This window comes from Lonchura striata, chromosome 13 (assembly GCF_050655825.1).
Source record: "Lonchura striata isolate lonStrDom1 chromosome 13, ASM5065582v1, whole genome shotgun sequence".
Taxonomy (NCBI): Eukaryota; Metazoa; Chordata; class Aves; order Passeriformes; family Estrildidae; genus Lonchura; species Lonchura striata.
Window position 1 is genome coordinate 3,511,951 of NC_140715.1, and position 23,015 is coordinate 3,534,965.

The 23,015-nt window shown below is 51.7% G+C and overlaps 1 protein-coding gene, 1 long non-coding RNA gene and 1 other non-coding gene across 8 annotated transcripts in view; 2 read left to right on the top strand and 1 right to left on the bottom strand.

Moving 5' to 3' along the window:
- SIL1 (SIL1 nucleotide exchange factor) overlaps positions 1–7,921 on the bottom strand; it is a 167,310-nt gene extending 159,389 nt beyond the window's left edge. The window contains exons 1-3 of one of the 6 annotated variants that reach the window (XM_085591083.1): positions 7,652–7,814; positions 5,655–5,861; positions 3,583–3,720 (exon numbers count right to left, since the gene is read on the bottom strand). Coding sequence is in view for 3 of the 6 variants with exons in the window: in XM_077786720.2 (XP_077642846.2) it covers positions 5,655–5,689 (35 nt within the window). In the remaining 3 variants the exon portion in view is untranslated. Of the gene's footprint in view, positions 1–3,582; positions 3,721–5,654; positions 5,862–7,404 lie in introns of all 6 variants that reach the window. The other 5 variants (XM_077786720.2, XM_077786719.2, XM_085591082.1 and 2 more) reach the window with 5 other exon arrangements.
- Positions 7,922–20,863: 12,942 nt separating this feature from the next.
- On the top strand, positions 20,864–22,219 carry LOC110477379 (uncharacterized). Its single transcript, XR_014958256.1, has 3 exons — positions 20,864–21,131; positions 21,413–21,616; positions 21,889–22,219. It is a non-coding gene; the product is annotated as an uncharacterized LOC110477379 (long non-coding RNA).
- Positions 21,881–22,083, top strand: LOC116184142 (small nucleolar RNA SNORA74). Its single transcript, XR_004148884.1, has one exon. It is a non-coding gene; the product is annotated as a small nucleolar RNA SNORA74 (small nucleolar RNA).
- Positions 22,220–23,015: the final 796 nt, after the last annotated feature.

A 23,015-nucleotide genomic window follows, 5' to 3' on the forward strand; every position in this document is an offset into this window, starting at 1 on the left:
AGAAACTTAATTAAGGCAGAGCAAGAAGAAAAAGCTCTTCCTGAAGTGAGTTAACTATACTAAAGCAGCAGTTGTGAGCAGGCCAAGTACATTTTAAGGGCTATACATTTTCACTTCCACAGTCTTGAAAAGGAAAATGAAGAGACTTTGTTCTGTATGCATATTGTCCACCATTTGTTATTGTCTGTCTATTGATGCTCAGTTGAAAAACAAAATTTAATTAAACCCCACAGTACTGCATCGCCTGCCTTTGAAATATGCCTGCATTAGTGGATCATTACAGTAAATGAAATACAGCTTCATATCGGATTTTTCAAATAACATCCTAAAACTGTTACAAATTAAATAATACTCCTGCAGAGAGAAATTAAGAGACAGTGTTTTTAGCAAGGGCAAAGAGATGTTTACAGATAACATCTGGAAGGAGACATGGAGGCAATGAGGCAGAGTTGCCACATGGCTCCTCCAGACCTTGTTGGGAGGGCTCTGTGTACTAGAAACTAGAAAGGAAAGAGCATCCCAGGGCCATGTACATGGAAAGGGCAGTGTCTCCAACCCCCCAAGAATGTCTGCATGACCACACCGGGGATTTGGGGTGTGCTGGCACAACCTCTCCACCCAGAGAGGTGTTTCTGCATGGGGGAGAGCTCACTGCAGCCACACATCCTGCATGTCCTTTGCAAACCCAGCAAAAGCAGCAGCAGCCATGGGAAGTGAAGCCTCATAACCACTCAAAGCACTGAAAGCCTGGACACTCAGTGGCCAAGGAGAGGGATGCAGGAAGGTGCTGCTGTGGCAGAATGAGAAATACATCCACAGGGAGGAGGAAAGCAACAGGAGCTTCGTTATCTCAGGGTAAGTAAAAGCACAAGTGGGTCAGTGTTGGGCACAGCAGCAATGCCTGATGTGGAACACAGCAAAGCAGGTGAATATTGCATGAGCCTCACAGCTCTGGCTTCAAGAGATCTCCTCCTTAATAGCACCTGGGCTGATGCCAAATGTTCTTTGACAATTTATTTACTCCAAGAAATCATTTTCCCTAAATAAGAGGAGCCCATTACTGCATCCTTCTTCACGTGAGCCTGGAAAAGGCTGCACCCTGCAGCTCCTGTGGCCTCATCTCCATGGTGATGCACAAACACACACACACACACACAGACTCCAGCAAGAAGGCAAACCTCCTCAAAGAGAGGCTGAACCTCCCCAAGAGAAAGGTTGAATCTGCCCAAGGGAAAGGCTGAGCCTGTCCAAAGGAAAGGCTGAACCTCCCCAAGGGAAAGGCTGAAGGTGGCAGAGTTCTCAGCAGAATGAGCCCTGGGACAAGGTGTGCTGCAGGTGTTGGCAGGCAGGGCTTGCCCAAGAAGCAGAGCATGTCAGCCTGCAAGCAGGCTGGAAATAAAGAAAACCTTGCAAGGGCACCTCTGGATCTATTGTATAGGAAAAGAGTAGATTTCCAGCTACTGTCCATGCCAGGGAGAAGTAACTGAGAGACAAGTTCCTGTAGTTCTCATCAGCCTGTGAATCAATTATTTATAGGAAGAAGGTTCAGTGTATAATCATTGAAAGCTGTCAACTTCCAGCCCACACAGAGCTTCCTCTGTGGAAAGGCTGCTGGTCTGTGAGCCTGAGACTCCTCATCCCTGCATGTCACAGGATTAAAATGAGCAGCTGTGGCACGAGGGAATCCATTACACTACAGCAACAACAAGCACTGGGACCCCAAGGCACTAACAGCACTCAGCAACATCAGGCAAAAACCAAAGGAATACAGCAAATGCAGGCCAGGATCCTTCCTAAAGGAAAAATACAGTGGTGAAAGGGCATTGGGAGTGATGTAACAGAGCTGGCACACAGAGCAGCTGGAGAAGGAGACTCTGACAAGGCTCTGTGGGGCCAGACTGTTGAAGGCAAGGCAAACACAGCACTCAAGCACCAGCCCAGTGCTTTCTTACCCCCACACCAAAGCTTCTATAGGGATGGACAACTCACAGCCACTCACCTGCACACCCCCAAACGCTCTCCCTTCAGGAGATTGTGGCTTTGTGCTTCCCAGGCTGTGGCAAAACCTCCCCTGTCACTTAAGAGCAGCACAAGCAGCCTGCATAGAAGACGGAGATTGCTGAGGCTCTGCACCTTCCCGAGGTGGGAGCAACCATCAGGCAGTGGGAGCATGCCAAGAGCAGGGCAGACAGAGGCTGAAAATGAGCAGGCTTCATGCTCCCAGGTATTGCAGGAAACGTGCTCATCCTCAGCTTGACAGCACTCTGAACACAGCCAGAATGAGGTCTGAACATTAAAAATACACCAGAGTGCTGCTCCCAGTCTGCTGGAGGAAATAAAGGGAGGAGGATGTCCGACAGGGAGGAGGCACAGGCAGTACAGGCACCTCTGGAAGTACCCTGCTTCTGCAGTTCAAGGTTAAACACCTCCTTTGCACTCATCTCTGAATCTGCCTCTCTTTAAAGCTGCACCAGGTAATTAGAATCATTATAACTATTATTAGACCATAATATTATTATAGCATTTTTGCTACACTTGACATCTGTTGGCTGATAGATTTAACTGGTACATAAGAAGTAACTGTGCAGAGATTTCTTGCAAATGAGCACCAACACGGAAGACATTAAAGCATTCTGCATTCAAAAAATTAATTTTATGGAAGTACACTTGAAATAAAAAATCTAAAATTAAGTTAAACCTTTAAAACCTCTCATTAAAGGAAATATCTGGGTTTAAAGTAGGCAACCATTTAAAAAATCCTGACTTTTATTTAGAGGTTTAAAGCCATATATGTGGCTTGGTATCTCCTTCAGATCAACATCTGCATCTTCTTCCTATTTACTCCAGGATTTCTAAATCATCCTTCCATCTTCTGTTCCCTCTCTCTGCAGCAGGCACTTGAATTATTTGGGCAAAGTCTGACTGCACAGGGAACCAGTATAATCAGGGCTCTTATAACCTGCTGTCTGCAAATCCTATAGAATTATCAGCAAACACACATCTAGAATAAAATGCAGCTTCCTGCCGCCCTGAAGCCCAAGGGGCTTTGCAAACTAGACAATTTATCCATCACTGAGATTCAGCTGTAATCCAGAGTGGAACAGAACCTTTCCATCCATATTTAACTACAGCACACAGCCCCCTGGAAAAAAGTGAGGAAGAATCCAACAGAAGCCATAGGAATGTTTTAGGGAGACTGAATTTTCTCCCCTGGAACTGAAATTAGGTCAGGGTAGCCATCAAGTTGGATACAATGATGCCTGTAGGTGCCTTCCAACTCAGAATATTCCATGATTCAATGACTCTACCATCAGCCATGTTCCAATACAGGAGAACAAAGAGGGCACAGTGTCTCCATCCTGATGATGGTGTGCCTGTGTACACAAGTTACCAGCCTGGAGAGGAGGAAGACGTGAACACCACAGAGGAATCCTGTGCTGTCCTTAAATTCAGTGGGGCCCAAATTCCACCCCACAGTTAGACGCATGTGCAAAGAAAGATAGAATAGTGGGTGGAAGAGCACTTCAGAAAAGGACCAATTCTTAAATTTTAGGCAGCTGAGCCCAGCAGCTCAGTACTCACAGAACTCAGGGAAGGTAGAGCTGGTCCTGCTTGGGCAGAGACGTTTGCTCCAGTGAAATCTATTTCAGCTCAAATAACTCCTCTTCCTTGAGCAGGTGGCACTGAGGTGACAGCAAAGGCCTGGTGCAGTGAGGAATCCTGCAACCACATACACCATGACACGCCATTCAGGAATAGAACTGAGGGTCAATAATTTCTCCAGAGCAAGTAGTTTTCTCTTTTCCTGAGAAGAGGAACCACACAAGGAACTTGAGATTGCTTGAGGAGAAAAATGTATTTTTGCTATTTTAGCCACATACAGACAAGTCCAACTCTCACTGAGGAGAGACCTATGGAGAGAAAAGGGGAGCAGATGCTGGACACAGCTTCCCCCATGCACAGCCCACTGCTGAGGCAGCTCTGAGTGGGAAGCAGGGCTGAGGATTGCCTCGGAGCTGTGCCAGTCCCAGTAAGTGTCAGCAAGAAACCCCAGGTGAATAAAGTTCATGAAAGCTCTTAAAAATAACCTCAGCCTTCAGAAGGAGAGCACAATACCCCCCTACAGAATCTACCCATCACACCTCTAACCAGCAGGTTTTTCACTCTATCAATCTGATGCTTTCAAAAGCCAGAGGAGCTGGGTCTGGGCAAGATCACCTTTATGAGGCCCAGTGCTCATTACTAACTAAGAAAAAAAAAACACCAACCAAAGCAACTCAGCCCCACACACTTGAGGGGTAGCTATCAGCAACTCCCTGTCACCACAAAAGAAATCCTGTGTATGGGCCCTGGGAGCTTAGCCCAGGTCTGCTTCTGTTCAACCTTTCCATTAATCGTTTGAACAACGAAAGAGAAACTACTTTTATAAAACCTGAAAGGATGCCCAGGAGTTAAGAGCTGGAAGCAGTCTGGAGGTCATGATCAGAATTGATAAACTGAAGTAAAGTTCCCAAAACACCCACAAATCAATAGAAAGAAAAGCAAGGAAAACAATGCAAAGAAGTGCACTTGGAAACAGCACAAACAGAGATCAAGCACACAAACAGAGTCCAGGGGAAAGCTCTCCAGACAGAGGGAACCTAGGGAACACTGGGGACCAGAATAAATGTGCCAGCACTGTGATACCACAGGTCCAGAGAGCTGAACATCACTCTGTGATCCAGGAACAAAAAATACCCAGTTCTGGGGTCCATGCTGGGTATCAGCTCTGAGTTACAGAAAAACCAGAGGGCAGCCAGCAGAGCAGTCAGCAGTATAAAACATGCTGCCCCATACCAGCTGTGAAGGGGCTTCTCCATCACTGCTCCCTCCAGAGCCAGTACCAGCTCTCAGATTTTAACAGGGTTTATTTGCAAGGACAACCAGCCACAGGGCTCCCCGCAAGGAGCAAGACACAAACTGGCTGCTCAGTTTGCTGCAAGGGAAAGTTAGATGAGCTGTCAGGCTCTGAGAGTGGGATTCCAGAGGGAACTGTCCAGATCTCCACTACCATCCACCAATGTCCACCCTGGAGCCAAGTATCTCACCTGGCTCAGGACAGGGCCACAGACAAGGAGGCTGTTCCAGCCCTGTATTTCATTTTAGCATCCTCCATCTGGCTACTCCTACAGCAGTGACAAAGCCAAATGAACAGCCTTCTCTTCCCCAAAATACAACAGAGCTCCTCATCCTGCTGAGGGGCACCCACACAACACAGACCCAGCACCAGTGTGACCATTTCCATTCACACCTTCCTTATCCTTCACAAACAAAGCTCATCAAGCTTCATTTGCCACCTCGCTGCTGCAGCAGAGAAGCCAGCAGGGAATGGGATGCTGCCCTGGGGAAGGCACAGCTTCCCAGCTTCCCTCCTCCCCTCCCACCCCACACAGCCCCACCGACCTCTGTGACTGCCTGAAGCTCACATGTGCCGTCACCCAGCCCTGCCTATCCTAGACACCTTAATTGGAGGGGACAGTCGTTGAAAGCCATTGAAGTCATTGCCACAAGGTATTACAAAGCAGGTGACAGCAGCTGGTGCTGCCAGCACACAGCTGCACCAAACCCAACCAGCAGCTTGGGAGGAATCCAGAGAGGGGGCAAAAGCTACAAACCTCATGCAAAAGCAGGGCTTAGCTCTCAGGAACATTTCAGGTTTCCCAAAGACTCAGAGGGATTTGGGGTTTTGCTGAGCTGCCTCGTGAACCACAGCCAGAATGGATCCGACAGAGCCTCGGTAAGCAGGTGCCGTCTCCCTTCGCAGGGCTGCTTCCAGAGATCCCCAGCCTTGTGTCACTTCCCACTGCAGGTGCTAAGAATATCTGTGTGTTCATAAAAAATAGCAACCAGCTATTGAGAACTTATCAACAAAGTGCTCAACAAATCTTAATTAAAGCTGATTCACGTCCCTCACGAGCCCGAGTCAAGCGTTATTTCTCAGAGGAGAATGCTGAGTGTTAAGAGCTAAGGTGGGTTATAAAAGTCACAGAGGGAGTCATAGCACAGAGGATTAGCACATGGAAAGGCTGACTATTATCCCTAAATTTATCCCAATAATCCACTGCCTCACAAATTCTCAAGGTACAGCTGCTCTGCTTTCAACCCCATCTGCCCAACCCAAGCAGAAGCAGACATGTTTGGGGGTGCTGAAGTTTTCCAGTTGTTTTATTGCTCAGGCTAAAGGAATTCTCCACTGTAAAAATGAAGAAGATGGTGGCAATAGCACCAGCCCTGCTCTTGTGCTGCTTCAGGACACAGGGACAACACTGGGGGTTCAAAGGCTGTTCTGACAGTTCACCAGGAATCCACCAGTTCACTGCTTCCAGCTGATTTCTTCTAAAAAATCTTATTTGTATCCCTTCAAATTTAGTAAATACATGGTCACACTGACAGCAGCCTCCAGGAACCTGCAACACTACTTTCCCACCTCTGGCAGCTGGACTCCTACACTAAAGTTTCTGGGACAATATTTTGGATCCTTGGATCCTTCCACCACAGAAATGCCCTAGAGGCTGCTGAAAAACAAAGTGGGCCAGGCTGGGTCATTTTAAGGCAGGGTTGGGGAAGAAAGAAAAGAGAGAAAATTAGAAGTCTATCCCTTAACAATGCTACTCCCAGAGAACAAATGAATTCAAATGATCACAGGGAGCAGGAACACTGCAGGCAGCACATTCGGTAAATGACAGGGCGTGTCATCTTTTGCTAACATCCTCTGGACGCTTATCTGCACTTAAAAGATTCCTGCCGGGCTGTGCACGGACCAGCCTCTTCCACACAGCTCCATCACAGAAATGCCTCTGCAGATTATCCTCCTTTGGCTGGCACATTGAGCAGCACTAGTGCATGCAGCTCTGCCTCTGCACCACACTTAGACTGGGTTAGTTCTAGCAGAAAAGCACTGCAGAATAACTTGGCCTTAGGAAATTGTGTCTGCAGAACTTGGTGTAAACCCAGACCCTCCTGAAGGTGGGTGGCGTCAGTGCTCTGTCGAAGATCACTCCTAAATGCAAGTGCTCATCAACCATTGAACTTCGTTTTAAGGCAACTTCCAAACAGTGTTTATATACAAAATCCCATTTGCTCAGGACTCCCTGGCCTTGTGCAATGCATTGTTTTACCAGTTCTCCAGCCAGAGAACCATATGCAGGTTTGTACCAAAACAATTAAAACCGTTTTAAAATCCAGACCTCGTGCTAGAGAGCCCACACCCTGAAGAAACATCCATTTCAATACCCCAGAGCTACTCCTATTTTTCCATCACGTTTTTATTCCACAGCGGCCTGGGCACGCAGTAGGCCAGAGGTCACCCAGCCCACTCTCGTGCTCCAGGCAGGATCCAAACTGTGCCCGTTGGGGGAAACTTACGCGTAAATATTTTTGTTTTAAACCTCTCAGTGTAAGGGATCCCTGTCCTGCCCCGACTGCGTGCCTAAGTGCCCCTCACAGGCGCCTTCGCGGTCGCTGCTGCAGCACTCCAGCCGCAGCAGCTGCCTCTCCTGCGCGGCCTGCCCGAGCCCCCGGGGCCGCGCACGCACCGTCCCTAACGGCCCGGCCACGGCCGCTCTGAGGGGAACCGGGCCGGCGGGCAGCCCCCGCCGCGGCAAGGCCTTACCGCCGGCTCCGCTCGCGCGGGGGCAGCGCAGGGGAGGCAGCGGCCGGTACCGGGGCCGGAACCAGGGCTGTGTCCCGGTTTCCGGGTCCCCGGGCCGGAGCTACGGCCCGGCCCTCACGGGGCGCCAGCAACAGCGCCCACCGCCACACCCCCACCCCGACTCACCGCTCCGCACTGCGCACGCGCCGCCCGGCCCCAGCGCCCCGCCCCGGCCCCGCCACAGCCAATCAGCGCCGTCCTTGGCCCAGCTCCTGCCCTTGCCCCGCCCCCTGCCCCGCCCTACCCAGTCAGCACTGCCCCAATCTTGGCCACACCCCCTGAACCGTCCCGTCCTGCCAGCACCGCCCTTGGCCCCGCCCCTGGCCTTGGCCCCGCCCCTGGCCTTGGCCCCGCCCCTGGCCTTGGCACCGCCCCTGGCCTTGGCACCGCCCCTGGCCTTGGCACCGCCCCGGCACCGCCCCGCCCCTGGCCTTGGCACCGCCCCTGGCCTTGGCACCGCCCCTGGCCTTGGCACCGCCCCTGGCCTTGGCACCGCCCCGGCACCGCCCCGCCCCTGGCCTTGGCACCGCCCCGGCCCTGCCCCGGCACCGCCCGGCACCGCCCCGGCACCGCCCCGGCCCTGCCCCGGCACCGCCCCGGCCCTGCCCCGGCACCGCCCGGCACCGCCCCGGCACCGCCCCGGCCCTGTCCCGGCAGCGCCCCGGGACCGCCCCGGCCCTGCCCCGGCACCGCCCGGCACCGTCCCGGCCCGCCCCGGCCCTGCCCCGGCAGCGCCCCGGGACCGCCCCGGCCCTGCCCCGGCACCGCCCGGCACCGCCCCGGCACCGCCCCGGCACCGCCCGGCACCGCCCCGGCACCGCCCCGGCCCTGCCCCGGCAGCGCCCCGGCACCGCCCCGGCCCTTCCCCGGCACCGCCCGGCACCGCCCCGGCACCGCCCCGGCACCGCCCGGCACCGCCCGGCACCACCCCGGACCTGCCCCGGCACCGCCCCGCCACCGCCCCGGCACCTCCCCGACCCTGCCCCGGCCCCGCCGTCTCCCGGGCTGGGCTCGCCGGGCTGAGCCTTGTCCCGGACCGGGCTGAGTCGTGTCCGGGGTCGGTTCCCGGAAGCCCAGGCTGCCCTGAGCGGGCAGGAGCCTCCCTGGCTGTGGGGACGGCCTGTCCTGGGCAGCGAGCAGCAGCCCCGTCCTGGAGAACCTGTCCCTCAGGAAGGGACAGATGGGACTGCCTGGCTGGGGGCGCCTCTGCATCGTTTTAGGCTGGACATCAGGAGGAATTTCTCCGTGGAAAGCGTGGTCAGGCCTTGGCAGGGGCTGCCCAGGGAGGTTTGGAGTCCCCAGCCCTGGAGATGTTCAAGGAAGGCCTAGAGGTGGCACTCGGTGCTCTGGGCTGGTGACAAGGTGGGAATATCTGGGATGGGTGCCTGGGAACAGGAGGGACTATTCACAATGATCTGGAGATGTTTGCCTTACACATCACATCGTCCCTGCCCCAGGCTACTTCACCACCCCGTTTATTTTTCACAGCTTTTGAGGAAGGTAGTGAGGTTTCAGGTAAATACAAGGGTGTAAATTCTCAGCTTGGCACCCCTGGCTGATGCTGAAATGAGTGAGAAAGTCAGAGAAGGCACAGGGAGCTCACTGGTCCCCTCACCTCTTTCACTCAAAGCACTTTGTTGATTAAAATAATTCCAAAGCATTTCCCACCCCTCTCCCAACTGCAACTGAGTGATGGTATTGCAGAAATGATGGAAAATCAGTCACAAGCTGTGCAGCCCTCCCTGGCAAGGGCTGGGCTGTGGCTGAGGAACAGGCCATGAGATCCACTGCACAGCAGCCAAAACCAACATGCCAGCCCCAGAATTAAACCTGCAATGCTTAAGCATCTAGTGAAAGATGCTCAGTGACATCAGGGGGACCTGTTCCTGGGCCATTGTCCCCGTGGCCCTGCTCACCTGTGCTGGGTTTCACTGCTGACACCCACAGAGATCCTGGAGGCAGGAGATTGACTGTAAGCAAATCTCAGCTCTCCTTGCCAGTAATTGAATATTTTCAATCTTTCCAGGTTGGTTGTAAACATCTCAAAAATATAATCTGGAATCATATCCCTCAAAGCCTGTCAGGAGTGCACCAGAGCTTTATTGATGTTTATGATTTTTGTTGGAGTTTATGGTTTCTCAGGCAGCTACGTGATTGCTACCTGGGTGTAACTCCTGGCCTTTGGATGGCCAAAAGTACTGCTGTACTTCAGCCTCTCCCTCCTCCTTTTGGGCTCCACACACCAAGCCCAAGGCTGGCAGCCAGGCAGAACTGGTCTCCCTGCTTGCAGCCCAGGAGCCAAATGTCAGCTGGGGCACTGGGAAGAGGATTTTCTCCCTGTTTGTGTCAGGGTGCTGGCACACCAGCCACCAGGCAGTTAGGGAAGCCTCACTGAGATGCTCAGTCCATCCAGAGAGGAGCACTGCTACATCCCTGAGCAATCCCAGCCGAATCCCACATCTGAAACTGCTCCCACGTCAAAGAGATAAGAAAATACACTCTGCATGTATTACCTTCTGCATCTGGAGCTCCTCTCTGGACTGATGGGGGTGGAGGGCTTTTTCTAAAGGTGTTACAGAAGATGGGTGTGAGAGAGTAATTTGGGACTGGGAGTAATTTTTCATCAGTATACTTAAAGACAATCACAGCACTAGGAGGGAGGCCTAATTGTGGAGTTGTGTAATTAGTTTTTATGTCACTGCAATTATTCTGTTGGCTACATATAAAGAACATGGGAAAATGCAGCACTTAATTTTAAATCAAGACTTGATTCTCTTTTAGTAGGTAATTGATGTTGATCACATCACTTAGCAGCGACTATAAAATGTGCTATTTAGATTGTAAAAGGATGGAGAAAAGGACTAAGCAGATAGGTAATTGATGAATCAAGGGCAGCTTTGGTGGGAGGCAGCAGGAATCCTTCAGCTGGCTCTGCTTGCAGCTGCTCCCAGGCTTCATTAGTGCCCAGGGCTTTAACAGGCACAGAGCCCTGTCCCGGTCACACAGCATTGCTCTGTTCTGGACAGCAGCGGCAACAGGGCAACTGCTCCTCATGGAGTTGATCCCTTCCTTTAAGGAATCCAGATATCCCTCGTGGAATTGATCCATCCTGGTTAAACCCCTTCCTTGAAGGAATCTAGATTTTCTTCAGGAAAAGGTGTGTGGGTTTGTGCCCAGGACTGCCATATGCTTGTCTGCAGCCACCAGGCTCCTCACCTCTCAAGGCTGTTTGGCTTCTTCTGTAGCTCAATTGTAGCAACGTGTCTCAAATTTGGTCCCGAATGAAATTACCTGACGGGTGCTAAACCCCCAGACAAATAATTGGACATTTAAGTCCAAAAGCAAAATTAAGTTGCAAAGTGCCAATGTTGTGAATCCTCACAGTCTTGCCCCTCCACAGTTAACTCTTTGTTTTTACTGATATTTTCATACTAAAAGTACCTGCAAGTAGTTTTGGCTGGGGGAAGACCCAAAGAAAAACCATGGATGCTGTTTAACACAGCAAGGCAGAGACAGCCAGAGGGTTCAGTTGCCCTTTTCCCTCTGGAAGGATGCCAGGATGAGCACAAGAGGTGTCTCTTCTGAATATGAAGCAAATTCCACAGGCTCAGGAGACTCTTGAGGTTGCAGGTCCAGGCTTTGCACTTGCACCAAAATAGATGGATTTATAGCCAGACAAGCCACTGGAAAGAATGCTACCAGAATTTTTAAGTGAAACACTTTTCCACTCCAGCCTTTTCTTCCCCTGAACCTTTATTGTGTGCTGTAGCAAAATGTGAGATGGAATTTGGGCTCCAGCAGGTATAATTGTTGAACAGCCTGCCCCAGCCAGCCTCATTGCTGCCAGAGAGCTGCCCACAGCCACTTTCCATGCTGACACAATTAAATACATTTTTACAGCCCAAGACATGAGTCATGACCCAGCCTGAGTTCAGAGCAGAGCGTTTTTGGAATATATGTGACTCAAAAGAGGCCTGAGGGGAACCCTGGGCTTGAGATAGGATGGCATCACAGCTGCAGAGTTTCCCCAGTAAGTTTTAAAAATGCTTTTTCTCACCCATTTTGTGTGCTGGGATATGAAGGCTATTGCAGGACCTGTTCTGCCATGTCAGCATCAACCTCTCTGAATTGCTGTGAGGATCAGATGGGTCCAGCTTGCAGTCTCTTATTACCACCAGCACAAGTTCTATTTCATTCACAGCCAAAAAAAGAGACTCATCTAAGGGCTTTTGCCATCAATCCCTCGGAGGCTCATAAGTGGGATGTGATGAGCCCAGGGGCCATCCCTGCTCTAGAAGGGCTCTGCCAGCAGTGGTGCAGCACAAGGTTCACACGTGAGCTGCTGCCTATGCAGCAGTGGCACAGCTCAGGGTCAGCGTCCCACCAGTGACAGCCCCGATGGTTCCTCTGCCTCTGGACCACATGCCCTGGACAGCTCTGTCCTTGTGGGAGCTCCAGCTGCGGGATGGAGGGTGGGCTGTGCCTGGGTGAGAGGGATGATGCCAGGTGGCAGCCACATTCCACTCCCGGTTCTCCCGGTTATTAACGGCGCCGTTCGGCACTGCCCGGTGCTTTGCCGCACACAGGGTCCCCCTCGCCGCACACGGCTGCCCTTGCTTGCTCCCACCTGATACTGGCTTCAGATTAAAACAGCAAAGGCTACACAGTGATCAATTCCCAGTGCTCTCCTCCGGGAGAGGGAAAAGCAGGGAGAATAAAGCCCAGAGAGCACAGGGACCTGCAGGTACAGGAGGGGTGTGAAGAGAAACTCCGGCTTTCACTGCCACCAGCTCAGCTGCGACCAGACGGGGACAGTGACTCTAGGGATGCTTTTTCCAGAAGTCATCATGTCAAATGACCTGGGCAGGGCTCTTATGGGTGCTCAAGCAGGGATTTGGATGGAAAATTTACCAGCACAGAGGGCCATGCAAGCAGCAAGGACAGTTCAATCCCCTGCCTCCTCCCCGTGGAACAGAGCCTGGTCATAGACACACAGTCCTGGTTATCCTCCAGCAGAGTCAGACTCCCTTGGCCTGGGGGCAGTCTGCCACTGCCTGCCAGAACCCAGGCTAGCTCGGTGTTGTTCCAGGGGCAATGGCAAGTGTGGGGAACTGATTCAGCTGGGATGGTGCCAGAGCCAGAACCTTTGAGCCAAGTGTCCTATGCTGGAGACTCCACAGCAGCGCAGCAGGGATCAAGCAAAGAAGTCAGAAGAGGCTCTTTTACGGTGAGAAGCCAACTCATTTATTGGCAGGTAGACAAAGGAGTAAACTTCAAGGGACCACAGGTGAAAAAGAGCCCTGAGCACTGCTGTGCGTGGATTTTTTAAGCTTTCACAAGACAGGGGGTGGGTACAAGACAATCAATGGGGTAACACTCAGGGTCTCAGGGTGTGGTTTTCAGAACAATAACTAATCAGGATGAGGGGAGGAGAGAGGGCTCGGCTAGGGATTGGTCCCAGGGGGTAACAGGCAGGGAACATTCCAGAACAAAGGGTAGGGGGAGCAGGGTTGCCTTGATAGATATGGAAGAGTCTGGAACAATGGGAGGAGATTACTTGATTGACAACTTGATAGGAGGGTCAAACTCAAGGAGAAACTAACTGTGGTAGTATGGGGGCTAACAGAACAAACCACTAGGCAACTGTACAATTAACTTCATAAAATTGACACGCACTGCAACAGCAGTCAGTCCCTCCCAGGACTGAGGTTTCAGATCATTGGAAAGAGATGGGCAGCACCCATCTCTGCCTCTCTGGCTGCCTCCCCCAGGAGCCACATCCCAGCTGCCACCTCCTCTTCACTGTATTTGAAGCACATCCACATCACAGCACACATGGGCTCAAGAGCAATGGCAGGGACAATTAATAAAACATCTCCCCTAAGGTGGAAACATGAGATCACCCATTTCAGCAGTGTCACACCATTAAAGGAGAGGAAATGGTTATGAGCCATTATTCCCTGCACAAACGGGCTTTAAATCATCATCCATCACCAACACCCAGCACAGGATGTTCCAAAGGTGTCCAGCAAAGCTTTTGTGGCTTCTTTCCACCATGGCAAAGCTGACCACAGTGCCCATCACCTGGAGATCCTTACAGAGCCTCCACACCCACACTTTGCTGCTGCTCTGGGAAGATATCAGCCCTGTAAAACATCAACAAGACCAAACCTGCTGCTTTGCGGTTTCAAGTCCTTCTCCATGGGGTGGGATCACAGGAAGGCAGGGCTCCCCAGCTGTCCCACCCCTCCTGGCCTGTCGGGGGAATTGGGATGTTATGGAGCAGCAGTGCAGGAATTGAAAACCTTTTTCCTTCTGGAAGCCCTTGAGGCTGCCAGTCTCAGCTGAGCTGCCACTTGCCAACAGTTTTTCATTTCTTCTCTGTTTCATCTAAACTTTCCACTTCCTCATCCATCTGAGCTGCAATGTTAAATATGGAAATAAAGAGGCATTTACATCCCCTCTCTTGGGCTGGTTTTGTGTATAAACAAGCTGTGCTCACAGCATCCTCCTCTCCACAGTGCTGCTTCACGAGCAGCAGGGTCTGCCCAGGACTCAGTGGGGTGAAGGCTTTGGGGAACATCCCTGGGTCACTGTGGGGAGAAAACTGCAGCAAAAAGAATGGAGCAAGCAAGGCCCACAGGTAAAGGACTAGAAGGGAAAGAGCAACAGCTGAAGAGCTGGATGTGTGAATATGAAGAAAGGCTTTAATTTGCACATAAACTCTTAATCCATTAATCACACGGACATTTGTGTATGAAAACCTCCCTTTCATTTAATACTGTCTCAGGTTTGTCCAAGAGCTGTTTGGCAGGGGAGTGGGAGGGGTGAGGTGGGACAGGCTAAGGCCATGGGCTTGTTTCCATGGCGAGAAGACTCTGGACTCCACCACAGTCCCTTCCTCTCCATTCACACTGCTCCAGTGTTCCTTCCCTTGCCCCAAAGAGCTGAGGGGTGTAAGGATCATCCTGGAGGCAGGGGAAAGCTCTCACAGCATAGCATGGACTGATCCATCCCCTGATCCTCACTTGATGCTTCTCTCAGGCTTAACTTGTTCTGCTTTAATCCCACAGGCTTTCCCAGCAACACCAGCATTGCACCAGACCAGCCAAGGTCTCCTCGTGTCCCATGATGGTCCCACAGACCTCAGACTTCCCTGTCAGCCAGGTGAACATAATATCTACAAACCCAGCTGCCTTCCTGAAGCTGTTACCTGTGTTCCTCCAGGGAGAAAAATAGGAAAAATTAGTATGCGGCTTCTTCCTCAAGAAATCAATGCGATCTCAACTCACTGTGAAGTTCTCTGACTGTTAGAGATGCTGCACTGGTAAAAACTAACCCTCAGAAGAGAAAGGGTGGGGGGAAAAAGAAAGAAAAATAAATTCCAGTAACTAGACAAGTCTAAAATGTTGCAGAAGGCTAAACTGCCAGGGCTGAGGCTTGTTTGGAAATCCCAGAGTGGAGAGGGCTGCACAGTCCAGCTGTTTATCACCCCATCAAGAATCAGCTGTAATTGTTACTTCTAATTAGAATTGTTGGGTAAAAATATAATCAAGAGTTTCCATTAGGGAAAAAAAAAAAAAAAGATATCTAAAATAAAAATTTTGTTTTTTAAGAAAGAGGGTAAACGTTGAAAATTTTGTAACAACTCATTTCAGCATTTTCAAGATAAAAAAGGATGTATTTTTGCTGTGAAATGCATCATCAATTCAAATGTGTTTTATCTTACAGTCTGAAGAGCAAAAAATAATTTTCAAATCAAAGCAAAAATGGTATTTTTAGGCGTTTTCTTTTTAAAAAGCCTATCTGGGGGTTTCTGTCCTAATTAAGAATGATTATTTGTTTTCTTTTTTTCCTTAATGAAATAAGCTGTTCCTGGTTGGCTCTGCTCTAAAACACTGGGTTGATGTGCCCACCCATCTGTCCCCAGCACCTGACCCCAGTGCTGTGCTCACACCACCTCACTCTGGGTGTCAGCGTTGCCTGAAATCCCTGGGATTTGAGTCAGGCTTTATAAAACTCACAGAATTAAAGCAATTCCTTGCTGCCAGGAGAGCTGGTGGGGCACTGGAAGGACACAGGTGTGTTTGGTGGGCCTTGTGCAGGTCTGAATTCCTAAGGTGAGCTGATGGTGGTGCCCATGCTTGGGGCAAGGCAGCTGCAACCTCCCCTTGTATGTGTGACCCTGTGGTCGATGCCATGGGATTGCCACAGATCGAAGCAGGAGTTTGAATCCTAGGGGATCCTCTCCACAGGATTAGCAGATCACATTTATCACAGTGAGACAGTGGTTTAGGATCAGGTAGATGAATGGCAGAGCTTGTGGCTTGTGATCTGTCCTCTGGGTAGGAGCACTGAAGGAGAGGACAGAAAAGATGGGGGTTAAATAGGGGCTGGGAGCAGAAGAAGCCACCAGGGAAGGAACCTGGGCCAGAGAGAAGCTCAGAAGGAGGAGAGGAGGGTGGAAAAGGAAAGGAGCAAATCTCCACGGTCTCTGCCAGAGATGAAATGGAAAAAGAAATTCTGTGCAGCAGTTTCAGCCCAGAACAGAGGGAGCTGCACGGGCTCCTTGAGCTGCCCGAGTGCATTTCGAACAACAAAAACAGCAAGCTCTGACAGGGCCAGGAGACTCAGGCGGGCGTGGAGGGGGGAGTGGAGGGAGCGGCTGCAGGCCTGGGGGAAGCAGAGTCCCACAGGCAGGGCACACTCCTGCCCAGCCACATCCAGACTGGCACTGCCCTTGCTTCTGGTGCACCGCCCCTCTGGCAGGCTGATCGCGGGTTATGTAACCTTTCCCGACTGCTCTTTCCTCTGGACCAAGTGAGGTTGCTCTTCAGCTTCACAGTAAGGGAACAGCCTGAGCAGCCTCTCCCCGAGCTGCCCAGAGGGACACAGCCAGCCCCCACCTCCGAGCAGCAGATCCTGCCCCACTGCCACCCCCGGCGAGCTGTGCTGGCAGAGCTGGCACCCAGGACATGGCACCAAGCCCCGATGGGAGGCTGCAGGCCCTTGGCCAGGGAAGGAGATAGTTGGATCATGGGTTCTTCCTGCAGGAGCAACTGGTGGATGAAGCTTGGAGCACCCACTCACACGTGGGAGCAGAAACAGGGGATAACACACTGCACCAGTGCTTTATGCACCTAACTCAAAATAAGCTTTCTTTACAAAAAAAAAGAAAAATCTAAGAAGAATTATTTTTCTCTCTCTCTTGTTGTTGTTGTTGTTGTTGTTGTTATTTTGAAGTTATAAATTATTGAAAGACTTCTCACTACTGTCCCAAATCATTCTCGGGCAAAGAAAAGGCAGTTCTACCTTCAACAGTGCCTTGTAACAAAATGAGTCAGATTCATATTGCTCATGATTTGCCCTTGCCTCCCTTTGTCCATGTCCTAAACTACATCCTGGCTTGGTCTGATTAGCAACATCTCCTCAGAGGCAGAGGAGGTCCTGCAAGAGCTGGAGGTATTGCAGGTCAAGATTAAAGTGCTCTGCATGCCATTCACTGTAAAAACTATAACTGGCTTAACTCAGTGCAATTAGATGGCTCAGAGGTTACGGAGTAACGGCAGCAGTGTTTCAGTGCAGCTGATTAGTACAGCCCTGGCATTAAGGGATGTGATTAAAAGGCAGTGTCAGGGCTGAGACCTGGCAGAGGAGCTCAGTAGGCAGGGTTAAATCCATTGCTTCTTCACGGGGTTGGACGCCCCAGGGCCTGGAAGATATCTCTCAAGTATCAGCTGAGCCAGCTCAGCTTTTAGGTCTGGAATGCCATCTTGTGATGGCAGTGGGGAAGTGGCAAGAGCCCCTCTGTGGATTCAGAGATGATGGAATTACAGAATGGGTTTGGTCAGAAGAGAACATAAACATAATTTTATTCCTCCCCCTGCCTTGGCAGGGGCACCTTCCACTGTCCCAGGCTGCTCCAAGCCTTGTCCAGCCTGGCCTTGGGCACTGCCAGGGATCCAGGGGCAGCCACAGCTGCTCTGGGCACCCCATGCCAGGGACTGCCCACCCTCCCAGGGAACAATTCCTAATTCCCATTATCCCATCCATCCCTGCCCTCTGGCAGTGGGAGCCATTCCCTGTGTCTTGTCCCTCCATCCCTTGTCCCCAGTCCCTCTCCAGCTCTCCTGGAGTCCCTTTAGGACTTGGCAGGGGCTCTGAGCTCTCCTTGGAGCCTTCTGCTCTCCAGGTGAGCACCCCCAGCTCTCCCAGCCTGGCTCCATGGCAGAGGGACTCCAATTCTGGGAGCATCCCCTTGGCCTCCTCTGGACTTGCTCCAACAGCTCCATATGCTTCTGATGCTGGAGCAGCTCTGCAGGGGGATCTTACCAGGGCAGAGTAAAAGGGGACAGTCCCCTCCCTTGCCTGCTGCCCATTCCTGTACGGTGCAGCCCAGCATAGGAGGGTTTCTGGGCTGCCACTGCACATTGTTGGTTCATGTCCAGCTTTTCATCCATGATACCCTCCAAGTCCTTCTCTGCTGGTCAATGAGCTCTTCTCCCATCTGTGCTCATGTGTGGGATTGCCCTGGCCTGGGTGCAGCACCTCAGAGTACTGAATCTCCCAAAAGAGAAAAGGCACTATAGAGGCCATAGTGCCCCGCCACTTCTGCGGCGTGGGAGCCAAGCAAGGCTGGTGTCACTCATAGGGCAGTGCAAGCATCAACACCCACAAGGTGTCATCATCATGGTCCCCAGCCGTGACAGACACCAAGGGGACAAAAGTTCTCACCAGAGCCCGAACTGGCTTGGCTGTGGGGCTGTAGGTGACCATCATGGTAAATGATAATGTACGTCCACAAATCTTTTCTTCCATAGCTTTACTGAATTTTCTTCCTCTCCCCACAGTACTACTCTGCCTTTTTCTCCAATGACTGACAGTGTGGCCAAATGGCATTAAGCTAAAATATGATCATACTGAAGGATCACAGTACCAATCCTGCAGTGACAGAGCTGGAGGTGAGCAGTGACAGGCAGGCAGTGAGCCCTGGGCATGGGTGTGTTCAGGCCTGAGGTGACAGTAAAGGATCTCTCTTGCTGCCACAGAAGCTGCAGACATTGTTACATGGGGGGATATCCCACTCCAGGCTTGGAGCACACGACCTGCCAGTGCAAATCTCTTGAGTGGATGCACTGTGCCAGCAGACAGTGCTCATGTCCTGGTTTAACCCATCCTGCTAATTTATGGGAGCAAAATCATTCAGATGTGATTCCTCCTTTATGCTGTAACTGAACAGTCACTTGACAGAGGTTAACCAGGTTTCTGGAGCCCGTTGAGTTGCTTTGAACGCAAGCTGCAGGGCTCTGCTGGGATGCAGGGAGCTTAGGGGAGGCTGTGTCTAGACTAGAGGAACTCTTCTGAAGGCTAGCTGGGCTTTTGTTTCGTAGTAACTCATATCTCTAATCTGGCTTGGAACAAAGCATCTCAGTCCCTTCAGGCCCGCCACAACATTTGCAGGAAAAAAGAAGGATCTGTTTAGCACTCATCAAGTCAAGATGAACAACAGGGACTGCCTGCAACTGATGCAGAGAGCACACTCCTGTGACAGAAAAGGGCTTCAGTCCCATGGCAGAGCTGCTGTTTCATCTGCTTTGACGCTTTTCACCCAAAGTTCACAAGTGATGTGCAGGCCTTTGTTTGAGGCCCCCTCCAAGGCAAGCATGCAGAGGAAAAGCTGTGCACACAGAGGGAGTCTATACTGGGAAGTGAGAGACTGGTTATGGCACTAAGGGTTGCTGAGTTCTGGTATTTGGCATTTAGGAAGCTTTTGAAGTATCTCCCCAGTCCTGCTGAAAATGTTTTGTTAAAAGAGACAAAGCATATTAATTTGGACCCCATGCTGCACTAATGAATCAAACAGTTCCAGACTGAAGCTGTGGCTTAGGGTCTCGGCAGAGTCATCATCCATCTCAGTGTGGGCACGTCCCTTGGCCATGGGCAGTGAGATCTCCAGGAACAAGAGCACAAGGTGCTCTGTGTCTGCTCTTACCTGTCTCTCCACCAGACACCTTTTGCTGTGCTGCACTGGACATAACTAAGAAACCTGTTCCTCACCAGGCTCATCACTGACAGGGGAAGCACCAAGCTCCTTCTGCTCAGCACCAGCTTCTCTCCCTGCATGCAGCCATGTCCTGGGCACAACGAGCCCAGAGCTTCCCGGGACAGAGCAGGATCAGGCTGAGCTGGGGAGGAGCACCCAACATCCAGGAAGAATAGCTGTCTGCCTTGGGCTGAAAATAGACCGTGAAACATTTGAAGAAGACAGAGCTGGAGTGGATGACTGCCTGAGGCAAGGCACAGCTCCAGCTGAGTTCATTGCTGAGCTCTGAGAGCATAAGCACATGAGGAGCATGGGGGAAGGATGACAGGCTTGCTGAAAAGGCCTTGAAATGTCTCACTGGAGCACAAAGCGCAGAGAAAAACTTCCTTTGAATGGAGCCCCAGTGAGGGACATTACCATTTTACTGCTGTGCCCAGACCAGACATGGTTACACAGAGCACTGGGCTGATGTTAAGGCATCCAGTGGAGGCCAGGGAAGGTGTGGAATTGTGCTTCTCCCAGCAAGGCACTTGGCAGCACCACAACTTTTTATCTCCTTATTTCAGGGCTGGATTTTTGTTGCTGGCAGCTGTTTCTGAGCTGACACTTCTACCTCCTGTGCCTGAAGCGGGACACATCAGGGGCAAGCAGACGCAGCTCACTGGCCCCCTGCTTCCCATAAGCTGGTGCTTGAGTTCAGTTCTCCTAGCTCCAAAGATCCTGTGTTTCCTGCTCTGGCTCTGTCAGGGATGCAGGAAGTGTCCAAGGCCAGGTGGGACGGGGATTGGAGAAACCTGGGATAGTGGAAGGTGTCCCTACGCACGGCAAGGAGTGGGACGAGACGATCTTTAAAGTCTGTGCCAGCCCAAGCCACCCTGAGTGGTTATCGAGGGTTTTCCCCGCCCGGGGGGCGCGGCCGAAGCGAGCGGGGCGGTGCCTGTGGGATCACCTCGGCAGCGCGGCCGGTTCTGCTCCTCTTGCTCCTCCGCTGCAATGAGGGCGAGGAGCTGCTCCGGCGGGCCGGGTCCCTCGGCTCACCGCCGTGAGGGCGAGCAGCGGCTCCGGCGGGCCGGGTCCCCTCGGCTCACCGCCGTGAGGGCGAGGAGCTGCTCCCGCGGGCCGGGTCCCCTCGGCTCACCGCCGTGGGGGCGAGCAGCGGCTCCGGCGGGCCGGGCTCAGCTCACCGCCGTGAGGGCGAGGAGCTGCTCCCGCGGGCCGGGTCCCTCGGCTCACCGCCGTGAGGGCGAGCAGCGGCTCCGGCGGGCCGGGTCCCTCGGCTCACCGCCGTGAGGGCGAGCAGCGGCTCCGGCGGGCCGGGCTCAGCTCACCGCCGTGAGGGCGAGCAGCGGCTCTGGCGGGCCGGGTCCCCTCGCCATGAGGGGCCGCCGCCGCCATGAGGTGAGAGGGGGAACAGGGCACGGGTGGCGGCGGCAGCGGGGCTGGGGACGGAGATACATGATTTAATTTAGCTGTTACTGCGGGCCAGCAAGCGCTGCAGCCCGTGGTGCCCCGGGACTGGGGGTGTTGCTCGGCTGTGCTGTTCAGCATTAATTCCTCAGCCTTTCGCTCGATTTGCTGGCTTTTGTGCTCTGCCACAAGCCAGGCCGCTGCTTTTGAGCTTTCTGAATACAGATGGAAGTGATGGATTATTTGCGATGTTTCTGCTGTGCTCTCTTTAGGCCTTCAGCCGATGGCGGGCTCGCGGAGGTCGGAGCCGCCCGAAGGAGCAGCGCTGAGCTGGCCCGGCCCCGCCGTGTGCGAAACCCCCGAGCTGTGCTGGGACCGCCAAGGAGGCTCTCCAGGAGGGCACTAGAGCCTGCGGAGAGGAGATGTGAAGGGATAACCCGCCCGTGAGACACGGGGAGAGCTCTGGAGCCACGTGGGTGAGTTGTGACCCTGAGCCAGCAAGGGAAAATGGGAAAAAAGATCTGTTTTGCTGTCTTGAATTAACTAAAAGGCATCTGCTGGCTCTTGTGTTAGCCTCAGGTCCTCAGGGTGGAGATGACATGGTTTATCCAGCAATAGGTTTAGTTTATCTATTACTCTTGCTGGATGAAGCCTTGATGAGAGTAGGTGGCATCAGAGAGGTGCCTCCTCTTTTTTTCTGCCCTGTAAACCCTCCGGTTTTGTTTTGGTTTTTTTTTTCTCCCAGCAGAAGTCAGCTGCCCGTGGCTGCTCAGTGCCTGTGCCAGTGTTATGCTGCTGGGAGAGAAAGGTGCTGCTGAGCTTTCCTGGCACCAGTGGGGCTGTCCTGGTGCTCAGTGGTGCCAGGTTTTGGCAGCACTCTGCATGCCTGAGAGTGGAGTAACTCCTGTCCATGGAGTTAGAGCCTAGATTGGATGCAGACAACACACAGAAAATGGAAAATTCTGTTCCACATATTTTAATGTGCATCTTTTACATAAAAATAAATGTCAGCTAATTAACTGTTCAGTTCTAAGGGTGGAATAGGGGTCCTCTTTTCAACTGTCTTTATTGGGTTTTTATCACAGGTAAATTGTTGGTGTGGGGCTTGCTGGAGTGAGCAGCAGGAGTGGTCAGAAGTAAAGCTGTCAATGCTGCTTTGAAGATCCTTGTTTGAAAGGTATTGGGAAGATGGAAACCTGGAGCCCATAGTTTAAACAGGGCAGCTGGAGAAGAATTTTCAGAATGTGGATGTAGGAATTGGAAACATCAAAGGTGGCTTGGGGCAAGATATAACAAGAATTAAGTGTGCAATTCATTGTTAATATTCTCTCATTGCTTGTTGGAAATACAATTTTATATCATCTCAATTAAATGTATTTACATTTAAGCTTACTCAGTTTGCTTTTCATTATCTTACAAGGCTGTTTGGTGCAGCAGGATTTGAGAGTGGTGTTGAATTCTCGTGGGAGACTGGAGAGGCTGTAGTGAAGCACCAGCTCTCATCCCTAGGCTGGGGGAAGTGAGCCCACAAAGGAAGGTTGGAGAAGGCTGACCATGAAAGCAGGATGACCATCAGGGATTCAGACAAAAATGGTGTTTAAATGCAAAAGTTGGAACAAAAGGAGTGTTTTGCTCTCAAAGATGAGAGTTGGATTCCTTACAATCTTCTAGGACACCCTGTTTTTGTGAAATAATCCACATTGCATAAATGTCCCTGACACTGTTAGTTTAGCCATGAGCACTTCTGCCACCTGAATATCCAGAGCTTTGAATACACACTTTTATACTGTATATGGGAATATATAAAATATATTAAAATGCTAAAATATAACAATTGAGGAATAAAGGTTTTTCCTGGTTGAAGCCTGAGTTGTG